The following is a 26,305-nucleotide window of genomic DNA, read 5'->3' as shown; positions in this document are numbered from 1 at the left end:
GTTGGCTTTTGTTTTTGTTTGTTTCACTTTATCCTTTTTTCCTGGGTGGCTGATGAGTTTTGTGAGTGCTCTTTCATTCATTCATTCATTCTACAAATCATGACACTGTTTTCACTCTTGTGCAGTCTTTCTGGGTGCCCTCTAGTGAATTCTGGTCCATTAGAGTGAATGGGGGATTGAGGTCAGACAGACTCAAACTGAAAATCTATATTATTATTGTTATTATTATTAGTCCAACAGGCTGAATTCTGATATTATTATTATTATTATTATTATTATTATTATTATTATTATTATACCCCACCCATCTGGCTGCATTTCCCCAGCCACTCTGGGCAACTTTCAGCAGACTACAGTGGTGCCCCACAAGACGAATGCCTCGCAAGACGGAAAACCCGCTAGACGAAAGGGTTTTCCGTTTTTGAGCTGCTTCGCAAGACAATTTTCCCTATGGGCTTGCTTTGCAAGACGAAAACGTCTTGCGAGTGTTCCGATTTTTTCCGCTCCCCCCCTTTTTCTAAGCCACTAAGCCGCTAATAGCCTTTTAGCCGCTAATCCGCTAAGCCTTTAATAGCTGCTAAGCCTTTAATAGCTGCTAAGCCGCTAATAGTGTTAATCCGCTAAGCCGCTAATAGGGTTGCTTTGCAAGACGAAAAAACCGCTAGACGAAGAGACTTGCGGAACGGATTAATTTCGTCTTGCGAGGCACCACTGTATAAAAACATAATAAAATATAAAAACATAATAAGTTTTAACTTACTCTCAGCCCTATTGCATCAAGTCTCCTTTACACCGCTGAGAGGTGACTGTGATTATGTGGTATACAGATTGTTGAGATAAGTAAGTAAGTAAATAAAAACTAACGTGAAAGCCACTCTGAGTTTAAAGGGGTCCTGTTGGACTTGAATATTTGCTTGTATGTTTATGTGTGGTGGGGAAAGGACTTCGCAACTATTCCATTTTCTTGCTTCCACTTAGGGACGAACAGGAGGCTTCACTATACAATTAGCAAAGGCGGCAGCGAAGCACTTCTGCAGGCTCTGGTGAATGCGACACAAACTCCCACACCAGACTATGACATCCTCTTGCCCTTGTTTCGCCTGCTGGCCAAAGTTGGCCAAAAAGGTACAGCTGCTGAACCATGGGTGCATGTCCATCAGTATTGCGATGCTGTGTTGCTAGCTGTGTCATTGCGTCCCACATAGGGATGTGGGTGGCGGTGTGGTCTAAACCACTGAGCCTCTTGGGCTTGCAGATCAGAAGATTGGCGGTTCGAATCCCCATGACGGAGTGAGCTCCCATTGCTCTGTCCCAGCTTCTGCCAACCTAGCAGTTCGAAAGCACATCAGGGCAAGTAGATAAATAGGTGCTGCTGTGGCGGGAAGTGTGCGTTTCCGTGTGCTGCTCTGGTTCGCCAGAAGTGGCTTAGTCATGCTGGCCACATTACCTGGGAAGATGTCTGTGGACAAACGCCGGCTCCCTCAGCCTGAAAGTGAGATGAGCGCCACACCCCATAGTCACCTTTGAGTGCACTTAACCATCCAGAGGTCCTTTACCTTTTAGCTTTTACCTTGTACTCCACATCTCAGAGTGATATATTTCTGTCACCTCAAAAAATATGAGGTCCCTAGTTGAGGCACTTTGAACTGTCAAAGCCACAGAGGTAGTATTCAGTTGTGTTTCCCTCACTGAGGCTTAGACCAGGGTGTGGGGTTGAGGCACCTAGGAACCCAGGAAGCTACCTTACTTTGAGTCAGACCTTTTTTTTAAGGCAAGTCTATCTGGACACATGGATGTTGATGTGTTTTAATCTCTTTTCCTGTTAGTTTCATTTTTTCAAAAATAAGTTTGAAAAATGTTTCTCTAGATAATTTTGATATTTCTTGAAAATTGCTAGGAGGTTTGACTGCGGCATTCACATTTTTTGTTAAAAAATAAATAATCAAAATCATTTCCTCCTCCTCCTCCTGCTGTCTCTCAGATAAGAAATTTGGGCTGAAGGCACAAAGACTGGAGGTGATTGATATGACACTCAGCTTGGCAAGGAAAAATCTAAATCACCACCAGAATCTCACCCACTGCCTTTGGGCACTGCATGTTTATGCCTCTAGTGGTGAGTATGCAATCACTTCCCCTTCTTCCTTGTGTGCGTTAACAGCCCTTTCCTCCCATAATTCCATGGAATGATGCTGATCCACAGTCCTACTCCTACCCCCCCCATCACTGGATAATTTCTCTTTTCTTCCTTTATCTGTCAAAGTGGTCCCCCAGCCCAGTTATACTGCCTGCAAATAGAGTGGAGAATTTTGAGAAGTAACTTTCATTTAGGAGATGGTTAGTGGGGGGCTTCTTCTAGCAACTTCTGGGTCCCCACTGAAGATTTCTGTTCCATCTGGGATGATGGGAGTCACAATCCAGAACATCGTGACAACACAGTGGTACCTTGGCTCTCAAACTTAATCCGTTCCGGAAGTCTGTTCCAAAACCAAAGCGTTCCAAAACCAAGGCACACTTTCCCATAGAAAGTAATGCAAAACAGATTAATCCGTTCCAGACTTTTAAATACAACCCCTAAAACAGCATTTTAACATGAATTTTACTATCTGATGAGACCATTGATCCATAAAATGAAAGCAATAATCAATGTGCTGTACTATAAAATAAATAAAACAGCATTGTAGATGATAAATTGTTTTTCTTCCCTGCACTGATGATAGTCATTGTTCGGATGGGGGGCTTTTATCCATTTCCACAGTCACACAATCAAACAAACAATCAGTAGCTGAACTGGGATCCACACAGTCACAAAAACAAATTAACTGAAAAAGCCTCAAAACAAAAAATGCAAAATAAATAGCAAAAACAAAAGCACCAAATATAAGCTCCAAATATCACCTTAGAACACTGCAATCAGAAATGGAAGGCTTGAATTACAGTGGGGGGGGGTGCAAATTAGCAGCGCAACAGGAAACACAGGGGGACTCAACATAGAGCACGTTCAGCTTCTGAAAAAACATTCAGAAACTGGAACACCTACTTCCGGTTTTGCAGTGTTCGGGTTCCAAGTTGTTCGTGAACTAAGCTGTTTGAAAACCAAAGTACCACTGTATTAAATAGCACTGTATTAAAAATTCAGAACCCAAACTTACTCACACCGGCACTTCTCAGCTTCTGGACCATCATAGGCAGGCAAATTAGTGGTGCCATTGTGATCACCTACAATTATGACCTGGTTTGGTAGAATGTGGCATCTTTTAAAAGAGAGATGGCTAAGCTGTGGCCCTCCAGATATTGGTGGACCACTGTTCCCATCACGCCTGGTCATCAACTATGCTGGCCGAGGCTGATGGGAGTTGGAGTCTAGCAACCTTAGTGGGTCATAGGTTAGCAAATCCTTCCATCCCCAGGCTCTTCATCAGTGGGTTCTCAAAAGGACGTGTCAATGAATCATCCAGACAATGCCAGCCCAAGACCCAAAGGTCTTGCTGCATCTTCCTGCTGTTACCTATTCCTCCTTCCCCTATGGACACCACTTGAAGGAGGTTATGAATGTAAGAACAAAAGAGGAACCAATTGCCTATCTAGTCCAGCATCCTGTTTTCACCAGATGCTTGTGGAACCCCCACAAGCAGGACCCAAGCCTTCTCCCTCCTGTAGTTTCCAGCAAGTGGTATTCAGAAGCATTTTTGCCTCTAACCATGTAGGTGGAAGTTTGGCCCGTAGCCATTGATAACCTTCCCCTCCGTGAATTTGCCCACTCCTTTTTTTAAAGGCATCCAAGTTGGTGGCCATGCCTGCCACTTGTGGGACCAAGTCCCATAGTTTAACTATGACCTGCATGATGAAGGACTTTCTTTTATATGCCTTGAATCTTCCAACATTCAACTTCTCTGGGTGTCCACAAGATCTTACTGTTATGAAAGATTTCACCCTGCTTAGTGGTAGGTCTGCACATGATTCTCTCCGGCAGAACGACGGGTGATTCTGTCCCAAATTTCCGACGTCATCAGTCTTTGCCAACTGCTCTCGCTGCTCCTTCTTGACCTCCTCTAACCTAGTGGTTGTTTCCCCTTTGGAGAATCCTAATTGGGCCACCGGCCTTTGGCATGGCTTGACAAGCTTAGCATTTCAGATCTTCCCTCTGAAGATTTAATGCTACTGGCTGCTGGCCTCGTGGGTTTCCTATGTGTTTACAGGAGTCCCACTGGCTTCTCACTATGGACCTTCCTGGGAAGGCTGCCAAGCATGTTCTTCCAGCCCTTCTGAGATAAGCATTATTTGAAAGGTGAATGTAACAGAGATGGCACTGAAAGGCATCTGGATTTAGATTGCAGGGTGCTTTATCCACAGCCCCCCTCCATGTGCCTTGCAGTGTCAGGGTCCTTGCTCACACTTTGCCTGGTTGCCACATGCAGCAGAAGGAGGAGCTGGAATGCTGAGGTGCAAGGCCAGATTTAGGAGCCAGCAGCCACTTGGGATGCCTAACTCGAAAGTGTGTGCCAAGCTCAGTTGTGGGTGCTGCTGCTGTCATGGCAGAAAAAATATGGTACAAGCACTTGAGAAGCTGGCAACACTGATCTCTCTGTGTGGCCAGTGTCATAACCTCCAGCATTTCTCCGATGAAAATAGGGACTTGCTATTCAACAACAACAACAATTTTATTTATACCCCACCCATAGAACTGGGTTGCCCCAGCCACTCTGGGTGGCTTCCAAAATATATAATAAAAATATATTAAAACAGTAAACATTTTTAAAAATCCCTATACAGTGGTACCTCTGGTTAAGTACTTAATTCGTTCCGGAGGTCTGTTCTTAACCTGAAACTGTTCTTAACCTGAAGCACCACTTTAGCTAATAGGGCCTCCTGCTGCTGCCATACCGCCGGAGCACGATTTCTGTTCTCATCCTGAAGCAAAGTTCTTAACCCGAGGTAATATTTCTTGGTTAGCGGAGTCTGTAACCTGAAGCGTATGTAACCCGAGGTACCACTGTACAGGGCTGCCTTCAGATGTCTTCTAAGGTTTTATAGTTACTTAGCTCTTTGGCTCGGGGGCTGCATAACTTTATAGCTTCCAACTTTTCTCCAATGGAAATAGGGGCATTCTGGGATCAAATCAGAAACTGGGACAGCTTCTCTAGATCTGGGACTGTCTCTGGAAAATAGGGACACTTGTAGGGTTTGCAGTGTTGTGTTAATGGCTGCGATGTTGTTCTGCAATCGTGGGAATATTTACGACATCAGGGCCCTTTCAACAAATGGTGTGAACGTGAAGTTTTGTGACTGGGTACATTCCTGCAAATTTATCATCTTAGATGGCAAGGGAGAAATCATGAGGGCAAATGGTTTATCAAAGCTGAGAAATGGGCCACCTATGAGAATATGTGTTGCAGAGGACTCTGGTGTATGTTCTACCAGGGCTTGTCAGGGTGGTGCCTTGGGTACAAGTGTGCCTACCAGTACCTCATATTGTGCATAAATCTCCACTCAAAAATCCACAATGGGTGGGAGACTGTTGTTAATCTGGTGATCTAATCCATAATAGTGCATATTCCGTTTAGTTTGATTGCTTTGTCAATGCTACTTCATAGCTCATATGCAAATTATATCCAATTGATTTAAGTCGCTCTAAATGTAATCATATTTTATGTTGTTTTGTATTCCTATAAATTCAATTTTCTCTATAAGTTCTATAAGATTCATAATTTCATTTTCATTTCACTTAAGCTTTGTATATTAATAAACTGAGTGATTTGTTTCACTTGGAGTCTAGTTCTTATGGGCAGGCTTTAGTCCCTATTCCACTGGGTTGCTACTGAGCAAAAACGAATCGTGATTAGAATCGATTGATAGTCCATTGCATAGTGTGCCCTGATGTTGATTGGATCACCAGATTAAAAAGTGTTTGTTCTTCCTGCTTGGTTCCTGTTTGTACTGGCTTGACCTCTCTTAAACACCTCCATAAGAGCTGTTTTGGGACTGGCTCGCACAGCATTTCCTCAAAATTCCTAATGTGTCCAATCCACTGGCTTCCAAGGGTTGGTATTCCTTTTTCTACACTGACTGAACACAGAGTTCACACAGAGTGCTGGCCACAAGTCTGCCATTTTGAGATATGACTAAACCCCAATACACCCAACTTTATCATGTTGCTGAGCATAGCAGGGAAATATCTTCCTGTAGTGAGCAAACTCTTTCAGGGAAGTTACAGAACACCTGACTGAGTAATTCCCCAGGTTTCACCAAAAGGGCTGATTCCAGATTTGAAGAAGCCTTGGGCAAAGTGTCCTCTAATGAAGACTGGGTGCCACCGCATTAGTGTCCTCCATTGCCCAGAGCAATGCATTGTGGGAAATAAAAATGGCCACGGCTTTCCAAGCCCAGTGCCTGGTGCTCATCAGTGCACAAGAAAAAGGATTATTATAATGGGGCCCCAAGGACAGGCATCAGTTCTAAGCTCTGCTAGGGCCCTAGCATCCACCTGAGAGTACCACCTGCTGACTCCGGGCCTGTTCCTGAACCCACAGTTTAAAAACTAGCAAGTCAAGGGGCAGGATAGTGGGGCCAGATGGATAAATGCTTCAACTCTTTAAGACTGCTCTCATTCCCTTACAGATTTCCTCGGTCTGAAAAGAGGTTTTTATTTTTGAAATGTGTTTGGATGTTTTTATTTGTTTTAAACTGTTTACTGCTATGTAGTTTGCAGCCCTGGGCTCCCTTGAGAGGGAGGGCAGGATAGAAATTGGATAAACAAATAAAAAATAAGAATAAGATTGCTGAGAGAGCCAGAAATTTGTTAACAACCCCAGAAGCCCACTTTCTTAGGCTATGATTCCAAAACCATGCTATTTCCCCCCCTCCAGTTTTAGCCTGACTGCCTATTTCCTTCCTTTGCACAGTTACCGTGGGAACCATGTTGGGAGTGAATGGAGCCATGGAGCTGCTCTTCAAAGTCATTACACCTTACACCAAGAAGCACACCAGAACGACAAGGTAGTGGGGGGACTTTCTGGGATACCTTCTCTGGACGTGTGTGTGTGTGTGTGTGTGTGTGTGTGTGTGTGTGGCAAAAGTATTAAGACCAAAGTGACAGGCTGGGGAGTGAACAGAGGTAAATGTTCCCCTTATGCTAAGGTGCCAGCCCAAATTAAGCCAAGGCGTTGATGTCCACATGCATAAAGGAAATCAGACTATTAGCTCACCAAGCTCAGATATGTCTCTACGTCAGGGGTAGATGCTCCAACTCTCATAAGCTGCAGCCAACATCAGAGGTAGAATCATAGAAGTGTAGAGTTGCAAGGCTAATCCAGTCCAGCCCCCTGCAATGCAGGAATCTCAGCTAAAGCATCCATGACAGGTGGCCATCCAACCTCTGCTGATAAACTTCCAAGGAAGGGCAGTCCACAACCTCCCGAGGGAGACCGTTTAACAGATGAAAGGAGCTACATCTGGCCTACATCTGGAAAACATCATGTTGCCTATATTTTGTCCACATAGACTGGCCATTGCTCTCTAGGGCTCCGGACAGGAGCATTTCCCAGTCCTGTCTGGAGATACAGTGCATTGTAACTGGGAATTTTTGCATGCAAAGCCATGAACTCTACCGCTGCGTTGCAACCCGTCCCCTAAATGTCATGGAAACAGGAGCAGGAATTGGATACTGAATGGATAACACAGTAAGCTGCCTTGCAGATGCATCTCCCACTAAAACCTCAAGGGTCAGAGAGACCCTGTTATTTATTTATTTTTAGTGCCTTTTTCTCCCTTGCCAAGTCTGAAAGCTGCTGTGACTCTCCAGTGTGAAGTTAAAATTAGCCACACAGCTGTCTTGCTCTGGTCCTGTCCCCAGCCAGTTCCCAGAGCGAGATTTACAAGGCGTGCACGCCTTATAAAAGAGAAGGTGCACGTGACCCAGAGCTGCGCCTGCGCCTGCTTCTTTTGCTGCTTTGATGTGGCAGGAAGCAAGAGGAGAGGCGCGCCGAGAAATATCAAAGCTCAAGACATGGGCGGCTGTGGAAGATGGACAGATGCAAGAAGAACATAGCACCCCTGAAGAATAATAACAGTGCTGCTGAATCATCACAACAATAATAACAGCAATAATAATAATAACACAAGAATAACATTGCGCTGCAAAATTACAATTGTGATAATGATGGTGATGATAATATGTCAATAATAGAGATGCCCCTAAGATGGCTGGATGCAAGAAGAACATAGCATTGCTGTATAATGATGATGATAGTAATAGCTACAGCAATAATACTTTGTATAAAGGTAAAGGGACCCCTGACCATTAGGTCCAGTTGTGACTGACTCTGGGGATGCGGCGCTCATCTCGCTTTACTAGCCAAGGGAGCCAGCGTACAGCTTCCTGGTCATGTGGCCAGCATGACTAAGCCGCTTCTGGTGAACCAGAGCAGCGCAAGGAAACGCCGTTTACCTTCCTGCTGAAGCGGTACCTATTTATCTACTTGCACTTTGACGTGCTTTTGAACTGCTAGGTTGGCAGGAGTAGGGACTGAGCAATGGGAGCTCACCCCATTGCGGGGATTCGAACTGCTGACCCTCTGATTGGCAAGTCCTAGGCTCTGTGGTTTAACCCACAGCGCCACCCGCGTCCCTAATAATTTGTATAGCAATAATAAAAACAATACCGTAGTCATTGGTTCCAATAAAGGTGTTACTCTACCCAGTGCACTCCAGATGTTTTGGACTACAAGCCCCCATCAGTATCATAGGGTTGTGCTGAAGTAGGCAAAACAGCCACACTGGCCGGGGGTGGTGGGAGAAATCTGGACAGTGCACATGTGCATTTTATGCAACGCTGTGCCCTCTTTTTCTTTCACATAGTGCTGGAAAAGGCAATGCAGAATTGCCATGAAATGAATGTTTCACCTGCACACAGCACACTCAGGCAGCTATCAGGGCACCCTGCTGCCTTCTAGGTTTGCCATGTGGCCTAGTTTACAGAAGTCAGTCTCCAGTTTGAAGGAGCCCTCTCTTTGAAGGGGTCTCTGGCCCAAGCCCAGTTTAAAGATGAAGCATCGTAAGACAGGAGAGGAGGGACACCAACAGTTAGCAGGACCTGGGCAGCAAACTGAGTGAACACCATGCATTTTCTTTTTCTCGACAATGCCTGTTCAGCCACATAGAAAAGAGATGGCTCTTCAGTCGAACCTTCATTTCATGGCGATTCTGCATTGCATTTTCCAGCACAAGGGCCACATTCCTTTCTGAACAACCTCCCAAGGGCCATGTGCCACTGGTGGACAGGATCAGAGGCAAATGTGGGTAGAGCATTATTTATTATTTTATTATATATATATATATATATGACTAAGTGTATATATATATATATATATATATATATATATATATATATATATATATATATATATGCAGGTTTTGGTGTCTTCGGGTGTCTTCCCGTGTAAGAGTTGGGGTGTCTAGGCGACGTTTCGACGAGGTCTCACTCGTCATCTTCAGGCTGGTGCTTTCGGCTTCTTGTTACTAGAACAGAGCAGGATCTCAGTGTTTGAGTTCCTATAAATACTGTTGAGGGGGTGTGGTGTATAGCCTCCAACGTTCTGGGCAGAGAGGAAGTTCCCAGGTTAGTGTGCCTTTTCTTCTTTTGTTCATTAATTACTTGAGGGATATCTTGAGTGATTTCTTGAGTGATATTCTGAGTACCACTTAGGAGGGTCATTAGGTGTGGATTAGTTGCTAAAGCTTTCGTGTCTTGACCTCTTGAGCTTGTGAAGAGTTTTTCTGAGAAGATGGCTGTACTGCACTTAGTTGTGCTCTGGCTTGGCTTCGTGTATAGGGGCGAGCTGTGGTTTTGTGCCCTGTGCCAGCCAGATCTGTGTAGGGATTGCAGGGGGGTGCAGCATCCGGAGGTGCCACTATGGTTTGGCTACTGGATGGTGTCTGTAATTTATCTGTGGAGAGGGTCTGGGTTTGGGTCTGGTGTGGTTGATTGGAGATGGCGTTCTGTGTGCCTCTGGTTCTGGTGTCGGTTTTTGTGGGGAGGGCTAATTTCCAGATGTCTGGCAGGCGGGACGTGTCGTCACGCTTGTTCATGTTGTGAGGGTGTTTCTCTATCTCGATGGCTTCCATGATTATTCTCTTGTGGTGATGTTCCATGTTAAAGAGCAATTTGGAATCTGCAAAATTAATTTCGTGTCCTGTTTCTTTCATGTGTTGGTAAAGAGAGGAAGTTTTTTCTTCTTTTTTGACGGCATTCTTGTGTTCTGCAATACGTGCATTTATTCGTCTGTTTGTTTGTCCAATGTACGTGGCTGGGCAGACTTTGCAGGGTATTTCATAGACCCCTTGGTTTTCTAACTGGATTTTATCTTTTGGGTTTCTGAGGATATTGGCTATTTTTTGGTTGGTGCAAAAGGCTGTTTTGATATTGTGTTTATGGAGGATTTTGCTAATTTTATCTGTAGTGCCCTTGATATAAGGAAGGAGGGCCATGCCATTGTTTTCTTCTGTGTCTTGGTTTTTGGGGGGTGTTTCTTTTTGGATTAGCTTCGTAACCCTGTTTTGCTGGTATCCGTTGGCGATTAACACATTTGAGAGATTCTGTAACTCAGTTGTCAAGTGGTCTTTGTCAGCCAGGCGTTTGGTTCTGGAGATGAGAGTCTTGGCTACGGAGTTTATTTGTGCAGGGTGGTGGTGTGATTGTGCATGTAAGTAGCGGTTGGTGTGTGTTTTTTTCCGGTAGATAGTGTGTCCTAGGGAGCCATCAGGTTTTTTGTAGATTAGGACGTCAAGGAAGGGAAGTTGGTTGTTGGCTTCTATTTCCATAGTGAATTGTATTTTGGGGTGTAGGCTGTTGAGATGTGTGAGGAAGCTATCTAGTTTTTCCTTCCCGTGTGGCCAAATTACAAAGGTGTCGTCAACATATCTGAGCCAAAGTTTGGGTTTGTGTTCTGACTTGTCTAAAGCATTGGTTTCAAAGTGTTCCATGTACAGATTTGCGATGACCGGTGAGAGGGGTGATCCCATAGGTGCTCCTTCTGTCTGTTTGTATCTTTGTCCATTGTGGATGAAGTACGTGTTGGTTAGGCAGTGGTTGGTCAGGTCCATGATGTATTCGGGGGGATTGTATTTGTTTTGAATGGCTGTCAAGGCTTCATTAATGGGCACTTGTGTGAAGAGAGATACAACATCGAAGCTCACAAGTAGGTCATCGGGATGTAGGTTTTGCTTCTTTATTGTTTCTATGAACTGGAAGGAGTTTGTAACGTGTGAAGCGATAGATTCTGCATAGGGCTGAAGTTGCTTAGCGAGAAATTTAGCGAGATTTTGTTCCTTCTTTGTGTATCTCCCCAAGATACACAAAGAAGGAACACCACTCAGACCAATAGTCAGCTCCATAGGCTCACCTCTACAAAATCTCGCTAAATTTCTCGCTAAGCAACTTCAGCCCTATGCAGAATCTATCGCTTCACACGTTACAAACTCCTTCCAGTTCATAGAAACAATAAAGAAGCAAAACCTACATCCCGATGACCTACTTGTGAGCTTCGATGTTGTATCTCTCTTCACACAAGTGCCCATTAATGAAGCCTTGACAGCCATTCAAAACAAATACAATCCCCCCGAATACATCATGGACCTGACCAACCACTGCCTAACCAACACGTACTTCATCCACAATGGACAAAGATACAAACAGATAGAAGGAGCACCTATGGGATCACCCCTCTCACCGGTCATCGCAAATCTGTACATGGAACACTTTGAAACCAATGCTTTAGACAAGTCAGAACACAAACCCAAACTTTGGCTCAGATATGTTGACGACACCTTTGTAATTTGGCCACACGGGAAGGAAAAACTAGATAGCTTCCTCACACATCTCAACAGCCTACACCCCAAAATACAATTCACTATGGAAATAGAAGCCAACAACCAACTTCCCTTCCTTGACGTCCTAATCTACAAAAAACCTGATGGCTCCCTAGGACACACTATCTACCGGAAAAAAACACACACCAACCGCTACTTACATGCACAATCACACCACCACCCTGCACAAATAAACTCCGTAGCCAAGACTCTCATCTCCAGAACCAAACGCCTGGCTGACAAAGACCACTTGACAACTGAGTTACAGAATCTCTCAAATGTGTTAATCGCCAACGGATACCAGCAAAACAGGGTTACGAAGCTAATCCAAAAAGAAACACCCCCCAAAAACCAAGACACAGAAGAAAACAATGGCATGGCCCTCCTTCCTTATATCAAGGGCACTACAGATAAAATTAGCAAAATCCTCCATAAACACAATATCAAAACAGCCTTTTGCACCAACCAAAAAATAGCCAATATCCTCAGAAACCCAAAAGATAAAATCCAGTTAGAAAACCAAGGGGTCTATGAAATACCCTGCAAAGTCTGCCCAGCCACGTACATTGGACAAACAAACAGACGAATAAATGCACGTATCGCAGAACACAAGAATGCCGTCAAAAAAGAAGAAAAAACTTCCTCTCTTTACCAACACATGAAAGAAACAGGACACGAAATTAATTTTGCAGATTCCAAATTGCTCTTTAACATGGAACATCACCACAAGAGAATAATCATGGAAGCCATCGAGATAGAGAAACACCCTCACAACATGAACAAGCGTGACGACACGTCCCGCCTGCCAGACATCTGGAAATTAGCCCTCCCCACAAAAACCGACACCAGAACCAGAGGCACACAGAACGCCATCTCCAATCAACCACACCAGACCCAAACCCAGACCCTCTCCACAGATAAATTACAGACACCATCCAGTAGCCAAACCATAGTGGCACCTCCGGATGCTGCACCCCCCTGCAATCCCTACACAGATCTGGCTGGCACAGGGCACAAAACCACAGCTCGCCCCTATACACGAAGCCAAGCCAGAGCACAACTAAGTGCAGTACAGCCATCTTCTCAGAAAAACTCTTCACAAGCTCAAGAGGTCAAGACACGAAAGCTTTAGCAACTAATCCACACCTAATGACCCTCCTAAGTGGTACTCAGAATATCACTCAAGAAATCACTCAAGATATCCCTCAAGTAATTAATGAACAAAAGAAGAAAAGGCACACTAACCTGGGAACTTCCTCTCTGCCCAGAACGTTGGAGGCTATACACCACACCCCCTCAACAGTATTTATAGGAACTCAAACACTGAGATCCTGCTCTGTTCTAGTAACAAGAAGCCGAAAGCACCAGCCTGAAGATGACGAGTGAGACCTCGTCGAAACGTCGCCTAGACACCCCAACTCTTACACGGGAAGACACCCGAAGACACCAAAACCTGCATTCCTGTACCCGTGAAAATCTACGAAAGCATATATATATATATATATATATATATATATATATATATATATATATGCTTTCGTAGATTTTCACGGGTACAGGAATGCAGGTTTTGGTGTCTTCGAGTGTCTTCCCGTGTAAGAGTTGGGGTGTCTCGTCGAAACGTCGCCTAGACACCCCAACTCTTACACGGGAAGACACTCGAAGACACCAAAACCTGCATATATATATATATATATATATATATATATATATATATACACTGTTTGATTGTAAACAACCCTCAGAGTACTTTAGAAAAGAATAAAATAAAATTATGAACAAAAACAATTTAAAACAGTCATATAAAACATTAAAAGAATAACTAGAAACCAATAATAAGCCAAAAAGAAAGAAAGAAAGAAACAGAGAGAGACAGAGAGAGAAAAGAAAGAAAGAAAGAAAGAAAGAAAGAAAGAAAGAGAGAGAGGAAGGAAGGAAGGAAGGAAGGAAGGAAGGAAGGAAGGAAGGAAGGAAGGAAACCCAGGTTAAAATGCAGGTCAACATTCTACACATCTGGGTAGACTTTCCTAAAGAAATATGTTTTTAGCCACTTCTGAAAAGAGTACAATGAAAACGCCTGCTTGGTTTCAGTGGAAGGTACCACAAGGATCATCTAACTCATCGTCTTGCAATGCAAGAAAAAACTCTATAAATAAGTCAGAAATTAAATCGTTATAACATTTTTTTTTAAAAAACACCCTATGTAAAATTGTGTATAAAAATGTCCTGCTCTCTGGCACCATCTGGTGTTGCATGTTCAAATCGTTGTTTCTTTACTAACGTAGCTGAGTCCCAAGAGTCTCATGCTCTACCAACTGATAACACTCCTCTCTACTCTCCATCCAGGCAAGCAAGAGGCATGATCAGAGTTCAAGGACCCATTCCAGCCAGGCAAAAGCATTCAGGGTGTGACACAGGGCCACTGTAGGTGTGGTCTGGTGAGAATTTAGAGGGCTTGATAGAGTGACTTGGAGTGCTGCATTTGACCCCCAATTTGGGGTCTCCCACTACTGCTGTATTTAGTGGTTATCTCTGCTGATTTTGAAGTCTTTGTTGTGCTGCAGTTGTTGTGTTCCTGTCGATTGCGTTCTACTTGTTTCTGTTATTTCAAAAACATATTTTTAAGGTGGGGGGGATGGGCTATCAATGTTTTAACAAACAAATAATAAAAGTGACAAGACTGAGTTGCAATCCTCAGCAGCCATATCATCAAAAGGAAACTTGCAATTCACTCAACAGCACAGCAAATACATATAAGGAAACATCAAAGGAAGTTAACCTATCAAAGAACAGATTAAAGGGGGGGGGGAGTAGAAAGAGCCCAAGAAGCACCTGGAGCCAAACATTCACATAAGATAGAGTTTGGTTCTTCACCTTTATTTTTCAAAGTTTCTTCCGCCAGACAGCATTTATCATAATGAAAGATTTTAATGCCACATATTAATGTCATCGTATCTGCTTTCAATTCATGTATTACCTTTGTAAGAATTCAAGATACTCCCATTACTTATCTCCGGTCGTAAGACCGTTCTTCACATTATAACTTGCATTAATGAGCACATCATTTCCACATCTATCTTCTCCTTTTCCTCATTGTTCCAGAAGTGTAGAGAAAGGCTGCCAGAGTTTTACAGAGTTGCCTTTTCCTCAGTTTTATTTTCTGTCTGAATCATCATAACCCCCTCCAACCCCACAAAACCCCACAAACACCGCTTAGGTCACTTTTCTTCCACTGAGCCAACATATTTGGCAGACAAGGTGTTCAGTATTTATTCTCATTGCATGTAGATCAATGTATCTTATCTGCAGATTCATGAGCTTAATGTAAAAAAGATCAGATTCCTGTCAATTCTCTGTTTCCTTCCAATGTTGTGATTTGTTTCTCAAAACGTTTGATCAAATTTTCTCCGCCAAAGATTACTTCCATACACACCCCACCGATGGTGTGTAACGCAAACCTCATTCATGTGGCTTTTGAATGTGTGCAGATTGCAGTAGCTGGGACCATCTACCATGCAGCTAAGACTTGCATGGTCATCCTCAGGGAGCATTACATTCCTACATACACATACAGTCATACCTCATGTTACATTTGCTTCAGGTTGCGTGTTTTCAGGCTGCGTCCCGTGGCGACCTGGAAGTATCGGAAAGGGTTACTTCTGGGTTTCACCGCTTGCGCATGCGCAGACGCACAAAATGACGTCCCATGCATGCGCAGAAGCGGCAAATTGCGACCCATGCATGCGCAAACGCGGGTTGCGTTCTGCTCATGTTGCGAATGGGCCTCCGGAACAGATCCCGTTCACAACCAGAGGTACCACTGTACAGTGGTACCTCAGTTTACAAACGTAATCCGTTCCGGAAGTCCGTTCTTAAACCAAAGCTGTTCTTAAACTGAGGCGTGCTTTCCCTAATGAGGCCTCCCACTGCCAGTGTCCTTCCACCGTTCGGCTTCCATTCATAGACCGAGGTAAAGTTTGCTAACTGGAACACTACTTCTGGTTTTGCAGAGTTTGTATACTGAATACGTAGTTCATAAACAAGGCTGTTCTTAAACAGAGGTACCACTGTCTAGAGCAGGGGTTGTCAACCTGGTTCCTACCGCCCACTAGTGGGCATTTCAGGATTCTAGGTGGGCAGTAGGGGGTTCTGCGGCACAAGCTGAATCCTCCTTCCATCGAGCACTGGTGGGAGGTAAGGAAATTTTACCCTCAAGAAAGATACATTAGTGGGCGGTAGGTGTAAAAAGGTTGACTACCCCGGTATAGAGTGATATGGAGTGCTATATCCAATTAAGGCCACATTCACACGATACATTCAAAACACTATGATGGCACTTTAAACACTTTAAAAGAATCTTGGGAAGTGTACTTTATTAAGGGCACTGAGAGCTGTTAGGAGACCCCTATTTTCCCCCTCCCCCCGAGTTACAATTCCCAAAGTTGTTTAACAGTCAGTCCCTCTCCACAAGAAACTCTGGAAATTGTAGGTCTGTGATCAGAATAGGGGTCTCCTAACAACACTCAAGATCCTTTAAAAAAGTCAGCTTCAAGGATTCTTTGAGGTCAATTGACATGAAGGGACCCAAGTTATTCATGTCCGTTAATTTCAAGGGGTCAACTCTGAGCAGGACCAGCACAGAATACAACCCATTGCTTACTGCGCATGAAATACGCCCAATTCCCTCTTTATGATATGAACTGATTAAATGCATGGTGAATGTGCACAGTGACTAGTTGCTTTGCAAATTAGCTGCTCAACTCACATCACCTCTAACGTATCTATTCCTGCCAATTTAGGATTATGTTTCATGCACCTGATGGAGTGCACTCTGGTCTGTGAAAGCTTATCCCATAATAAATGTGCTAGGGTGGGATTAAACCTAGCCAGCCCTGTCAGTGGAAGGAAAAGCACAAGGACTTTTCTGCTTGCACATTTCGGCTCTCCCCCTCCCCCTCCCTGCCCCCAACCCCAAATTTGCTCTGGGGAGCGTCAGGAGAATTCCCCAAACAGTGCAGGGGATCGTTCTGTCTGGCAGACTGAAATACATCAGCAGACGGAGCAATTGGAAGAGTGTGATGTTGAATTCTACCCTTAGTTGAATTCCACGAAACTCCTTCCTGGTTTCTGCCACAACACATGTAACACTGTCATCCTTCTGGTAACATTTTGCTCTCTCTAGTTGCTCCAAATCTATAAAGTTACAGTTTTGGGCCACAATCCGCCCTGCTTTAATTGAGAGCTGAACAAGCATCTGATCATACAACTTCCTTCCTTTTACCGTAAATATCTGGCCATGTATTTTTCAGTGAACAAGACTCGGGGATGTAGACATTTAGTATTCAAAGCTGAAGGCAACGAGCAGTTCAATGAATGATACCCACGTGTGTCCTAGACATTCAAAGCATCCTAAGGAAAATTCCTCTTTGATTTATGTGCTGTGCCTCTTAAGAGCTGGGGTCACGGCGTACGTGCATGCGCGTGCTTTTGCAAAGCGGCGGGCCTGGAAATTCATTGGCTCTTGAAGTGCTTGGCCTCAGACAGTTGCAGCTACTGAAGACATGATTGATGGGTCCCTGCTACACTTAACTGAGTAAGCAAATCCTGTTTGCCCTCCCTCTGTCCTTCCTGCTGGATTGCTGCCTGTGATTAGAATAGCGTTTAGCCATAGAGGCACTTTATGGCTCCAGAGAAGCAGATATATAATGGGAATCTGACATGCACCAGTGTGGCTAGGAGATTACAGAGCATGGCTGGCTGGTTTGGGGCCTTCCAAACAGCAGGTTTGACGCTGCTGGAAAATTCATTCAGTTGAGAGCTTCATTAATGCAAAAGTTTGCAGCCATTATCCTGGGAATGCTCAGAGCAATCTTTGCGTGATAACTTCACAGACAAGTACCTTAATCCCAAACCCACTTACTTGGAAGTAAATTCTATTAAAAATATTCAGTCAAATGTAGACACTGTGCAGTGCAACCCTCTGCATGCTTATTCAGATCCAAGTCCCACTGTGTTCAATGAGGTTTAAAAAGGTAAAGGTAAAGGGACCCCTGACCATTAGGTCCAGTCGTGGCCGACTCTGGGGTTGCGGCGCTCGGTTTACTTTCAAGTAAATGTGTTTAGGGTGCTTCGGATTGTGGCCATAAAATTCCACTTATTTCAACGTAAAATCTAAGTGTTAATTTTAGTTTTCAGCTGAATTTCTTGCTGAATGTTCTTTCTCTGTGTTTCAGACACTTTAAAAATAATTATACCTTTTTAAAAATGTGACAGTCCCTCTTAACAATCATGATACGTTCCTTAGAAATCGTTTGTTAGGTGAGCATTCGCATAACGAGTCTACAGTTTCATTATTTCCTATGCAAACATTTCTAATGTGGAATTTGTCCAATCTCTTTCCTCCCTCTCTCCATGGTTTCCTCCTGAAATGGCTGCAGCCAATCAGAAAAAGAGAAACAAAAGGGGGAAAAACGGTTTATCTTATCCAATTTCTCCTGTTCTCTGATTCATCTGATCACACTCTCCGTGGTTTCTGCCTGAAAACGGCTGCCACCAACCAGTAAACAAACAAGGAAATAAGGAAGGCAGCTGATTAGATATCTGAATATGTGGAATGCACAGTGAGGTTTGAGCATCGTCTTTTACATGCAGATAAGTGAATTTTCAGATAGTGAGTGTGAGGATAGTGGTGGTGGACTTGCCTTCCTTGGAGGTTCTAAAACAGGCCGGAGGGCTATATGTCAGGGTCTTCGGCTGTAATTCCTGCATTTCAGGGGGTTGGACTAGATGATCTTTGTGGTCCCTTCCAACTCTAGGGTTCTATGGGACCTGCGTGTACATGCCTTACTCACATCCCTTATAACAGACCAAGCGACCTCTGGTGTATTTTTTCTTTGAAAAAAAATCTTAAAACTCCTGACTAATACTCTTTACCAGCTTAGGATCATTAAGTGAAACATTTATTATTATTATTATTATTATTATTATTATTATTATTATTGGAGAATTAGCTCTAAAAGACTGTTGAATTTTCATGAGGACTTTGTAGTTTAATTGCAAACTGATGTGGGTTGCTGTACTTTAAGACTGGAAACATGAGAAACCGAAATTGACATATTCACCCATCCCCAATCCTCATATGCCCATTTACCCCTTACTCCGGACAAATGCAGCCGCCCTTTAGTTCTTGCACTCACTCAGAAATCTCTCCTCTGGCTGGAAGGAAGGAGCAGACAGCTTTCCCTCAAAAAGGCATGTATGGTCCTTGCTATTTGGTTAGGTTCCAAGAATATGGAATGCACAGCTCACCCCTCCTGAGAGATGTCTATACATCCCATCTCATGAAGGTGGCCAGCCATCTCCCGGTTAAGCCAAGGTCACTTCGAGAGCCAGCCCTGTCAATCACAGAGACAAGAGCTATTTACTAAGCCTGCTAGCATGTAGTAACAAGATACATGGTGCTATTTATTTCACTGGCATCAGCCCCTGGGCTATTTAGATGGAGGTTCACCCATGCCCCAATTGACCTTTTTTGGGATGCATGCCAAATGACTCATTATTCCCCGTCAGAAATGTACTCCCCCACCTTGGATCAGATAGGGGCGGATTTTTCAGCCATTTCTAACATTATGCGATTCACAGTCGTCAGTGAATAAACTCACCAGTGGCAATCTTTCAAAGAAGTGTCAAATCTTGCTGGATGGCCTTCTAATATTGTGAGCAGCGAGGCACTGGTGGGCCTTCGGATGCAAGCAATACTTAGCCTTGGGGTTACAAGGTAATTTATGGCAGGAATAAGCGATCAGCACTCCTGCTTATCCTCAAACGCTGTTTATTGGTGCTTCAGCAGTTCCTGTTCCTCTGTGAAGCGAAACAACAGAGGCTGTCTTAGAAAAGACAGGCATAAGCTCAGAGTGCACTGCCCTCTCTTTACTGAAAGGTTGAGTGGGTATTGCCCAGAGCCAAGGGGGCATCTTGATTAAGGGCAAGTTGTGACAGAGAGGAAAGTGAACTGAGGAGATGAAAATAACATTTGTAGGTACCTCGGGATCTGTCCTCTTGTACTTCGTAAAATGCCATGCACATAGATAGCACCATACAACTCAATCTATAAAGTGAACTTGGGATTTGCAGTTGTATTTTGTGGTTGTGGAGGGTGGGCAGAAGCAAAGTGACCAGAATGGTTATGCAATGATTTGCTATGACTGACATTTTTCAACCATGGTGAAGAATGCACCACCACTGGATATCGGAAATGGAGAATCTTTTCCAGACAGAGAAACACGTTCTCTTCTGGACAACCTTCCAGGCTGGACATGCCAGTGGTGGGCAGAGCTTTGAATGCAAATTTTACCTTGTGCAATACACTAGTTCCTCTCACACTCAAGCATCCCTCTCTACCCTCCATCCAGGTGAGCAAGAAACATTATCAGGGTTCAGGACTTGTTCCAGGCAGGCCAAAACACTCAAAGCAGGGCTAGTGAATAGAGTTCCCAGATCCAGACTTATTCAGTCTCTGAAGAGGTTCACCACCCTCTGTATATGGTGTTTTTCAAAGCCAACAGCCAATCCTTGCATTAAGGAGTTTTCCATCTAATTTTGACATGGGCTGCGGAAACTTCTGATTGACTAAGGGTTGGAAAGGAAGGAGGGTAACTAGAAATGAACATGATCAGAGGCAGCTATATGAGCATTTAATGCTCATTTCACTTGAGAATAAAGATTAAGGGCTTAAGCCAAAGGAAAATTCATGTTTTTGTGCCGAGATCTAAAGGAACAGAGCTAGGTGGCATCACATATCATAGAAGATCACATAGATGTTCTGGGAAAGATTTTTGTTCCGAGAGGGAGCCAATTAGGAATGGATATAGCTGTATGATTCTTCCACATTTTAAACCCAGGATTCCATTCTGTTTCTACATTAATCTGCAATTTGAAAAAAGAAGATTCCTCACAAAATAACGTTTAAGATCTATTTAACTGTATACTGTATTTCTCTCTCTCTCAACATGTGCTTTTAAATGCACATTTTCTCCAAACGTATGCATTTAAAAGGCATATTGGACATGTTTAAATTATTTTTTATTAGTCATCTTCCACACATATGTCTCAAGGCGATGCACACAATGTAATAAAAAGAGCTTAGGAAAACAGAAAAACAGCTCAGAAAATAATAGCAAATGAACTGAAAAACACTGAAAGGAGATACCCGTGGCAGAGAAGCATAAAATCCAATGGATAGCTTAAGCTCTCGTGTACACATTAGACTGAGAGAAGTGCATCTGCTAATTTTGTATATGAAGTCATGAAGATCAAATTCCTTAAGCATCCCCAGAGGCAAAATAGAAAGATTAGAGGCATTACAGAAGAGAGCAGGAGACCTTCAGATAGCTGAAGCTGGGGGACCAAAGGTAACAGGCAAAGAAAAAAGGAGGCTGTGGTGGCCATCAACTTGGATGGCTTTAAAAGAGGGTTAGAAAGATGCATGGAGGAGAAGGCCAACCTTGACTATTAGCCACAACAGCCATGTTCCACCTCCACTGTCAGAGGCGGTATGCCACTGAACACCAGTTGCTAGGCGGACAAAGTGCTCTTGTGCTCAGGTCTTCCTTGTCGGTTTCCAACAAGCATCTGGTCAGCCACTGTGAGAACAGGAAACTGGACTAGATGGGCCACTAGCCTGATCCAGCATGCTTCTCAAGTTCTCAAACAAGGCCAAAGACAGGGAGGAGTACACTAATGGTGGTTTTGAAGTCATCGGTAGTGGTCGGCATGGGGTGCTTACTTGACCACCCACCATTGATGGCACTGCAGCTTCCCGAAAGGGACAGGGTCAAGACTGTGATGGGGGCAGCATGGGACAAACACACTGGTGGAGTCAACCCAACACATTTGCACCATGCCCGTGTTGTCCCTCCCGCTTCAGAAAGTGCAGAGAAGCTGGTGACAAGAGACCTGGTTGACACCACCACCCTACTGGTTGCTTCCGGAAGACCACACTGTTTGCTCAAGCTGTGAAATTCTGCTATGGTTGAACTAGCCTCTGCCTCCCAATGTTTGAGCAGACGTTGGAAGCCCAAGAGTGCCCCTTCTTCCCTCAGTCTCTGCCAGCCAATATTTTGAGCATGAGAAATGAACTCAGTGCACCGACACACTGATTAGTTCCTTGGCAACGTACAAGTGTGGCTGCCAAGGATCGGTACATTTTGAGGAATAGTCTTCGGACTGCTTTATACATATGCTTATCTGGCAGCAGTTTTGGAGGTGAAGCGGGAAGCAAATCAGCCCTAATTCCCCTTGTTAGTTGCTGATTTCTCATTAATTGTGCTGAGCTGCTTGGGTGTTTACTTGGACAGGAACATACAATTCTATTGGAATGCAGTCAAGAATTCGCTGTTAGTTAATGCCCACTTATTTGGAAGTTACTGTACAGTTCACTTGATCCCCTGTTGGAGTTCCCAGAGGAGAACTCCAAATATACGTACTTTTGGCTAGGTCACAGGCAGATTTGTGAGTTTTCCTTTCAGATCTGCACATGGGATTTAGAATAGAACATCCTGCTAAGCAAAGAAAGAAAGAAAGAAAAAAGAGAGGAAAGGAAAAGGAAAGCACTTTCTTGAGAAGGACGGCGTGTGTACAAGGCAGAACCTCCCCACTAATTGGGGCACAACAGCTTGTAGCTGAATGCATGTCACAGTAGAATTGCATGTTGCTTTGTATACATGGAGGCAAGAGCGACACAGCAGCTTCCCATCTACTATGCATATAAGGAAAGGTTACAACCAGGCCTTTTTTTCAGCCACAGCTCAGTTCCAGCATCTCTTAGGTGGGCACCACTGCCATTATAAGACAACAAGGGAGGCGTTCGCAGTGAGTTCCGGCACCTCTTTTTCTAGAAAAATAGTACTGGTTAAAACATTTGCAGCTTTTAAGCCGTGAGAGACAAGGGGAGCAAGGAGGGACATGAATGAAGGTGTACAAGTTTATGCCTGGTGTGGACAGAGAGAAGTTTTCCCTCCCTCTCTCTCATTAGTCTAAAACCCAGGTTCAACCAGTGAAGCTGAATGGCGGAAGATTTAGGACAGACAAAAGGAAGGACTTTTTAACTTTGCACATAATTGTTGTTGTTGTTGTTTAGTCGTTTAGTCGTGTCCGACTCTTCATGACCCCATGGACCAGAGCATGCCAAGCACTCCTGTCTTCCACTGCCTCCCGCAGTTTGGTCAAACTCATGCTGGTAGCTTCGAGAACACTATCCAACCATCTTGTCCTCTGTTGTCCCCTTCTCCTTGTGCCCTCTATCTTTCCCAACATCAGGGTCTTTTCCAGGGAGTCTTCTCTTCTCATGAGGTGGCCAAAGTATTGGAGCCTCAGCTTTAGGATCTGTCCTTCCAGTGAGCACTCAGGGCTGATTTCCTTCAGAATGGAGAGGTTTGATCTTCTTGCAGTCCATGGGACTCTCAAGAGTCTCCTCCAGCACCATAATTCAAAAGCATCAATTCTTCGGCGATCAGCCTTCTTTATGGTCCACCTCTCACTTCCATACATCACTACTGGGAAAACCATAGCTTTCACTATGACTAGGCTGGGGATTTTTTTTGGGGGGGGGTTCTGTGTTTTGTCCAGTACTTAGCACACATGCTGGCATTCAAGATGGTAGTGCTGCTTCTATAGTGCTGTAGAAGAAGGGAACTTGTCTTCGCTGCTACACTAGGTAGTTATTAAGCTCACTTCATATTTCAGATTGCATGGCACAGAGGGAGGTGACATCAGTAGGATAAGTAAATAAAACACTGCATTTGAGTTCTATGCAATGGGCCATTTTAATAGAACAAATGAGCTCTGAAGTCAAGGCATCTTCATTTACACACTTCTCCCTGCATATCTGTTTTTACGGTCTATATCATTTCCTTCCCAGAACAACCTGCCTGAGCTGTAATAAGCAATAAAGTCTGATTTCATAGCAACGCTATGTCAGAAATGCTTCTCGGGGTAAATATAGTTACAGTGCCGAATTATATGTTATTGGCACTGGAAGAGCGAAACGGCAGAAGCGGAGAGAGATTGGAAAATTAAAAGGCAAAGTCACGGGAGGGAAATAGATGCTTTCGGATGAGGTTTTGAAAATAGACGATGAGCCAGCGAGGTGGGGAGAGGCAGTTGCAAAAGGACTTTGCTCCAGATGGCAGGTGCCAAGGTGATGGTGTGACAACAGCTCTGGCGCCATCTGAAGGAGGATGTTGGTATTTGGAAGCAAATGGTTTAACTACCGGTACATTTAACTCTGTGCTTTGTGAAGACGTACTTCCTTTTGTCGATCTGGACTCTTTCCACTTCTTCCTCCAGTTCCATGTACTTTTCATGGGAGAAAACCACCTTCACCTTCCCCTGTGTGTGGAGGCAAGGTATCTAAGATTGGCTTTTTGTGCACCTCAAGTGTGCCTTTGCACCCATGGGTGCCGCACTGGCAACCCCTGGCCCAGGTCATAAAATGGATTTCGGTGCTGTTCAGACATTCTGATTGCACAGAGGGAATCTGTATGCAAGCTCTCTGGAATTACCATCACTGCAGAGACAACGGCAGCAGATGTTTCAGTTCACCCTCCTGCCTGGCTGTTTCCTCATGTGTCCCGGAGACGAAAAGGGAAAGAATCCCATGAGGGCTCTTGAACTGCTTGATGATAAACAGTTCCTGAGAAGTGTCAGAAGAGGATGTTTTTCATTCAGCTGTTAGCAGCACTGTGCACATTTGATCCCCCCTCTCCTGATTGTATTCACCATAGATGATTACACACACACATTATAATTTTAATCACCTGGGACTATTCTATATCCTGAAAGGTTTTGCGTAGCTGCTGCCGTTGCAGCTTCTGTCGGCTTGGGTGATTCATCGCCAAAAGCAGGGGAAAACACCTTATCAGTAACAAGGAGGACATAGATTTGAAGGCGCTAATTCGTACCTACAGGACCGCCTCTCCTGGTATGTCCCACAGAGGACCTTACAGTCTTCAGTCAAAAACATCTTGGAGGTCCCAGGCCACAGGGAGGTTAGGCTGGCCTTGATCAGAGCCAGGGCTTTTTCAGCTGTGGCCCCGATCTGGTGGAACGTTCTGTCACAAGAAACTAGGGGCCTGCGGGACTTGACATCTTTCCGCAGGGCCTGCAAGATGGAGCTGTTCCACCAGGCCTTTGGCCAAGGCACAGTCTGACCCCTTCTCTCCTTCTGTAATCCTCACAGAACTCTAGCCCAATGGTTGCCATTAATTTGATTCTGAATTGATTTTAGAATGTATTTTAATTCATTGACTGTGTGATTTTATGTACACTGTGCTATTTTTACTTGTTGTTAGCCGCTCTGAGCCCGGCTTTGGCTGGCTGGGGAGGGCAGGATATAAATAACAAATTATTATTATTATTATAGATGCCAATTTAGAAATAATGTCTACATTTTAAATAGAAATACATCTCACCCCAATGGAGGAGATTGTGAACAGGTAACCCATCTGCCTGCTCAGTCTGCTACCCAGGAACATAGATAAACTCAGCAGATACTTCAGCAATGGCATTCACTCCCATAGGAGACAAGAATGGTCACCAATTTATTTATTTTTCCCCAAAAGATATTTATTAAAGTTTTTAAAATATAACAATGAAAAAATAAATAAAATAAAAAGAAACAAAATACAAAATACAACATAAAAACAGTTAAAAAACAAATAATTTTCCATAACATATCTTCCTTACGCTTATTTCCCCAGACCTCCTCATACCTCCCTTCTTTGTATTCCACTTCAATTTGTTAGTTCAGCAAATCCTTACCATTAAGCTTTTACCCATTTATAAACCTTTTTTTTTTCGTATCTCCTAAAGCATTACAGCTGGAAACCCCTTAGTTTCTATCCAACATCCTTCTAACATTCATTGATTTTACAATATTTCTGTAAATAGTCTTTAAATTTCTTCCAGTCTTCTTTCACCAACTCTTCTCCCTGGTCTCGGATTCTGCCAGTCATTTCTGCCAATTCCATGTAGTCGATCACCTTCATCTGCCATTCTTCCAGAGTGGGTAAATCTTGTGTCTTCCAATACTTTGCAATGAGTATTCTTGCTGCTGTTGTAGCATACATAAAAAAGTTCTATCCTTCCTTGTCACCAACTGGCTGACCATGCCCAGGAGAAAGGCCTCTGGTTTCTTCAGGAAGGTATATTTAAATACCTTTTTCAGTTCATTATATATCATTTCCCAGAAAGCCTTAATCTTTGGGCACGTCCACCAAAGGTGAAAGAATGTACCTTCCGTTTCTTTACATTTCCAACATTTGTTATCGGGCAAATGATAGATTTTTGCAAGCTTGACTGGGGTCATGTACCACCTAAGAATGGTCACCAATTTAGATGGCTTTAGGTGGACTGGGAAAATTCATGGATAAGGCAACCAATGGCC

At 43.8% G+C, this 26,305-nt stretch overlaps 1 protein-coding gene across 2 annotated transcripts in view; it reads left to right on the top strand.

Annotated features, from left to right (window-relative positions):
* Positions 1-26,305, top strand: part of AGBL1 (AGBL carboxypeptidase 1) — a 413,198-nt gene that overhangs the window by 25,063 nt on the left and 361,830 nt on the right. For both annotated transcript variants that reach the window (XM_081171065.1, XM_081171064.1), the window contains exons 3-5: positions 979-1,125; positions 1,982-2,113; positions 6,900-6,993. In XM_081171065.1, coding sequence (XP_081027191.1) covers positions 979-1,125; positions 1,982-2,113; positions 6,900-6,993 — 373 coding nt within the window. The remainder of the gene's footprint in view (positions 1-978; positions 1,126-1,981; positions 2,114-6,899; positions 6,994-26,305) is intronic.

Source organism: Podarcis bocagei (assembly GCF_964188305.1).
Source record: "Podarcis bocagei genome assembly, chromosome: 14".
NCBI classification, from domain to species: domain Eukaryota; kingdom Metazoa; phylum Chordata; class Lepidosauria; order Squamata; family Lacertidae; genus Podarcis; species Podarcis bocagei.
This window is presented reverse-complemented; position numbering and strand designations above follow the sequence as displayed.